The sequence below is a fragment of the Nanorana parkeri genome, unplaced genomic scaffold (genome assembly GCF_000935625.1).
Source record: "Nanorana parkeri isolate BGI_ZX_2015 unplaced genomic scaffold, ASM93562v1 scaffold314, whole genome shotgun sequence".
NCBI classification, from domain to species: Eukaryota; Metazoa; Chordata; class Amphibia; order Anura; family Dicroglossidae; genus Nanorana; species Nanorana parkeri.
In genome coordinates, this window is record NW_017306582.1 from 172,797 (window position 1) to 177,814 (window position 5,018).

At 45.9% G+C, this 5,018-nt stretch overlaps 1 protein-coding gene across 1 annotated transcript in view; it reads left to right on the forward strand.

Moving 5' to 3' along the window:
* The window catches only part of GXYLT2 (glucoside xylosyltransferase 2), a 39,460-nt gene that overhangs the window by 15,021 nt on the left and 19,421 nt on the right, over positions 1 to 5,018 (forward strand). Inside the window, exon 2 of the mRNA XM_018557967.1 lies at positions 3,121 to 3,304. Coding sequence (XP_018413469.1) covers positions 3,121 to 3,304 — 184 coding nt within the window. The remainder of the gene's footprint in view (positions 1 to 3,120; positions 3,305 to 5,018) is intronic.

The window sequence follows — 5,018 nt, forward strand, 5'->3', positions numbered from 1 at the left end:
GGGGGGGGGGGGGGGGAGGGAAGAAAAATGCAGCGATAAAGCTCATCATTTTAAAAGAGAACTATGGGGTAAGTGTTTTTCCCTATAGTTCTTTTAAGGGTCACGGGAGGACATATACTAGCGTCCTCCCGTGACCCACAGCTCAGTATATCACGAGCTACAGCTCGCGGTATACTGAGAGCGCCGCAGCTAGGACGGATCCCGACATTACTGTCCAGATCCACCCAGCTGCGTGAGTGACAGCTGGCTCTGCCTATCTAGAGCCAGCTGTTAACCACCCCCTCCCCCGTCCGATCCGCCAGTCAGCGCTGGAGGATCGGAGAGGGGAGGGGGGAATCCCTGCAGGGAGCCGGGAAAGACGGTCACGGCTCTCTGCAGGGAGATAATCGAGAAGTGAGCGAGCGACGATATGCATTCACTCCCCGATCTATTGAGCCGACGTCTGACAGTTTCATTGCCGCACGTCGGCTCGGACTATGAGGCTGAGTCATTTTCACTCACCTCATAGTTCTCCTTTTAAGTTTACTGATAAAGCTTATATGAGTCGTAAGTGAAACCCAAATAATTATTATTATACAGGATTTATATAGCGCCAACAGTCTGCGCAGCGCTTTACAATATAAGGAAGACATTACAATCACAATACAATTCAAGACGGTAAGGAGGGCCCTAATGGAGCTAGCATTTGATAGGTTGCAAGCTCCAGCTGAGAATTTTCCAACCTACTCCTTCAATTAGCTGATCGAGGGATGCCGGGGGGGAAGAGAGCCAACAGGAACTGGTCAAAATTCATACCATGTGTACCCGAATGTGCAGATTGTGTTTCTCTCATTACCATACAATGGAGAAGCCAGGCTTGTAACTCTTTAACCCTTTGTTGGGACATGAAGTGTACTTTATTAATTATAATGAAATGAGCCAGCACAGTGCAGACAGAGTTCACACAAACCCCTTACAGACACACCTAACATTGTATAGAAGGAGAAGAAAATTAAAAAGCTATTTAAACTGCAAGACGCATCTTTAAAAAAAATGTTTGCAGCTTATGTCATGTGAATGGGGAACATGTAACAAATATAGATGATATCCCAAATTCAGCTGCAAAAGTGGAAATACACTTTAAGGCACTTTGATAAATATGCCAATTTGTAAATTTAGTGATTTGCCCGAACCTATGTGCAGCCTGTGCCGGTTATAAATTGCTGCTGAAGACGATGTGTGGCCTTGTGTCCTTTGTGATGCGACTGTTTCTTTGTTGGCTCCTTCCTGTTTGTAACTTTATCCCTCAGTCAACTGATAAAACAATATAGAGGGGAAGAAAATGTGACTGTTTGCCAACTTGGAGAGGAAGTTGCATATCTATTGTTGTTTGAGAATGAAAACCATGGGCTGAATTGTTTTGGAGCAGGAGGGAAAGAAAGTAGCTGCACCTCTATGAAGTCAGGCTGTAGAAGAGCCGAGGATCCCCCATGTCTACAATAAAGAAATAAAAGACGTTATTAGAGTTACATACAAAGCATGTTGTTTGCTTTGGGTGCTGCTATCTCTGAGCACAGCTTTCTTTGCTGATCTCAGCCTGGAGGGCTTGTTACTTTTGGTGATGGCAAGCTAAGTATGGCATTCGAGGGGTTAAGTTCATAGTAGAGGTTAGGGACAGGAGTTAAAGGAGAACTATGAGGCGAGTGAAAATCACTCAGCCTCATAGTTCTAGCCGACCTGTGACAATGAAACTGTCACGCGTCGGCTCAATCGATCAGGAAGTGTCGCTCGCTCACTTCTCGATCATGTCCCTGCAGAGTGCCATCACTCACGGCTCCCTGCAGGGATTCCCCCCTCCCCTGTCCGATCCTCCAGCCCTGACTGGCGGAACGGACTGGGGAGGGGGTGGATACAGTTGGTTCTGCCTCTAGATAGGCAGAGCCAGCTGTCACTCACGCAGCTGGGTGGATCCAGACAGTAATGTCAGGATCCGTCCCAGCTGCGGCGTCTCAGTACACCGCAACCTGTAACTCGTGGTATACTGAGCTTTGGGTGACGGGAGGACGCTAGTTTGTGTCCTCCCGCTACCCTTAGGAGAACTATGGGGAAAAGCCCTAACCCCATAGTTCTCCTTTAAAGTAGTATTCAACTCTCCATTTGTTTTTCAATAATGAATCCGGATCAAACAAATATACATTGCCCAGCAATGTGCTTCTTTACATTTGTGCCCAAGCACTTAGTCTTCCTGTTTCCAAACAGCTCCAACTCTCTCAGCTCGGCTTCCCTTAACTTCATGTGCAGCACAAGATCACAAGGGACGGCTCAGTCTCCGGCCAGCCAACTACCAGCTTGGAGAAGAGAGGAATTAGGAGAGGGGAGCAGGGAGGAGGGGAATGGCTTGCCTTGCCATACCTGTGTGTTTGTGGAGACACACCCAGCTTACTAGCACACACAAGGGTGGCCCCATAGGACCCTGCAAAGGAAAGGAGACACCATAAAACAACATATCGGGGGACCAGCTGATTCTACAGGAAGCTAAAACTTGATCATCAAGGAGCAGCATCCATTGTAAGTGATTTCATCAGCATTTGGTATAGCTTAAAACGTTTTGATTGTAATATGATTTTAAAGCCCCATTCCAGGCAATGATTCCCCCCCACCGCAAGTTCCCCCCATTCAGGTCCCTCACCGCAGCCCTTTCCGGCTGAAGGGAAAGGCTAATCTATCACTGCAGATGTGCTCGGGACCACTGGTAGCCTCATGCTGATGTCTCCCCTCTTCCGGATCCAGAGAGGACCGCCTCACTGGACAGCCAATAGGAAGTGTCCATATCATGTAGGTGGTAGACACTTCCTATTGGCTGATTTGCTGTGTGTGTGTCCCGTTAGAGGGATTTCACCTTACTTCCTGTCTTGGAGACACAACAGGAAGAGAAAGGTAATCTCTTCAAAGTATATATTTTTTAATGTGATCACATAAGCGGGGGAGGGTGGGCGGTCTGAGGATGGTAGTGGTTTGAGGAACGTGACCATGTTTCATGTCACACCCTTAATATGCGTATTAGATTAAACATGGTCACAAAGATGGAGTATTCTTTTAAACGAGATTCCAACTAAATGAAAATCTTCTTTCTTGCTGCAGAGTTCCCGAGCAAAAACCCAAAGTTTCCGTCCCGGTGGAATGGATGCATCTTGCTGTGGTGGCATGCGGCGATCGGGTAGAGGAGACGGTGACCATGCTGAAGTCTGCCGTGCTCTTCAGTGTGAAGAAGCTGCGATTTCACATCTTTGCAGAAGACGAATTGAAGCCAGAGTTTGAACGCAAGGTTGGTAACAATGAAGCTGCTCTGTGTGTTGAGGAAGGCTACGGGTAAATCTGTACCCAACTAGGAAGTGCCTTTGTCAGTCTCCTCCTCTTGCAGTCTGAGTCTGCGTGTCGGAAAGTTCCTATAATTTTAGTGGCATCGATATCTTCCCTTGTAAAACGCAAGATGGGTTTAGAATTTGCAACATGGTAGCCTCTCCCTTTTCATGGCACAGCACAGACTAGCTGAGAGTTGTCTTTACCTTATGACTTATTTTCCTTTATTTGTAATTGGGGATGAGCTCAGATTGGAACTGAACCCAAGCTCATCAGATCCCTAAAGAAAGTTGTCAATCCCGGTTCAGCTGCAGCCAGGGGCATCCTCTGCCCCCAGCTGCACGTAAACAAAGGGGTGGGATGCTGGTGACATAATTAACCTTATATGGCCACATGTCATTGACCAGCTATGGTCATGTAGCCATATAAGGTCAATCCTGTCACCAGCCCCTTTTGTTTACATGCTTCTCTGGGGCAGAGAATACTCTGGCAGCAACTAATTGGCACTGACAGCTTTCTTCTGGGCTCGGATGAGCTCAGGTTCGGTCCGACACTGAGCTCATCCCCATTTGAAATGCACCTATATACACTATATGGCCAAAAATATGTGAACACATCTCCAAATGATTGAGTTCAGGTGTTTGCAGTGAAGGGTGCTGTTAATACTGCATCATGCAAAGACATTGTAGATAATTGTGTGTTTCCAATTAGTGCACCGCCGCTGCTTTTGTTGCTGCCATCACAACATACCCGGAGTTGGAGCTTACAGGGAGCATTGATGTCATTCCTTCTGTCATGTGAATGGCGGCTAGCCCAGAGTACAGCATCATGGGAGGAGGCCCATTCTTTGATGCTTCTGGGTGTTTTGCTCAACAGTAAAAGTAAATATAAGGTGGTCAGCGACTGGGCTTTAAACAGCCTTTGTTTTCTTTAAGGCAGGAGTGGGCATCTCCAGCCTCCCAGCGGTGCTTTAACTACAAATCCTAACATGCCTTTGCCTCTGGAAGTCATGCCTGTAACTGTCAGTCTTGCAATGCCTCATGGGACTTGTATTTCTACAACAGCTCGAGGGCCAGAGTTGCCCACCCCTGTTTTAAGGATAACCTGGTAAGCATGCAAAATGGAACCCAGAGCTATACCAGCTGCTTTTAAATGGTACACATAGGGGATGATTTATTGCTTTATTTGATGGCTGAATGCTGTTTGTGTTAGAATACACATTACTGTGTTTATAGCAACAACCTCTGCAGTATATAATTTCGGTCACTAGATGGCACTGTTTATAAGTTCTGTTAAATATCTATGGTAGATTCTCTGTTGTATTGAATAAAGCTGTGGCTTCTTTCCTGTTTTCCAAGCCATGTGCAGCATGCATATCATACTGTGTGCTTGTGTTTCTTGGTGAGGCTGTGCAAGAAGTTCCAACAGTTTGTACGGTATTCTCACCACTAGATGGAGCCGATGAGCATAGGACATTCCTTGGCTCCATCTAGTGGCGAGAATGCTGTGAGTGCATTTGGCCAGTGTGTGGCTGGACGGATTTTTTTTATAAATCAGCCCCATAAAGCATTTTTATGTAATATTTCTTATTTGCCAAAAAAAAAAAGAAAATATTATTTGTCCTGAAAATAATAAATATGAATAATATATTAATATATAAATATTATAAAAATATAAGT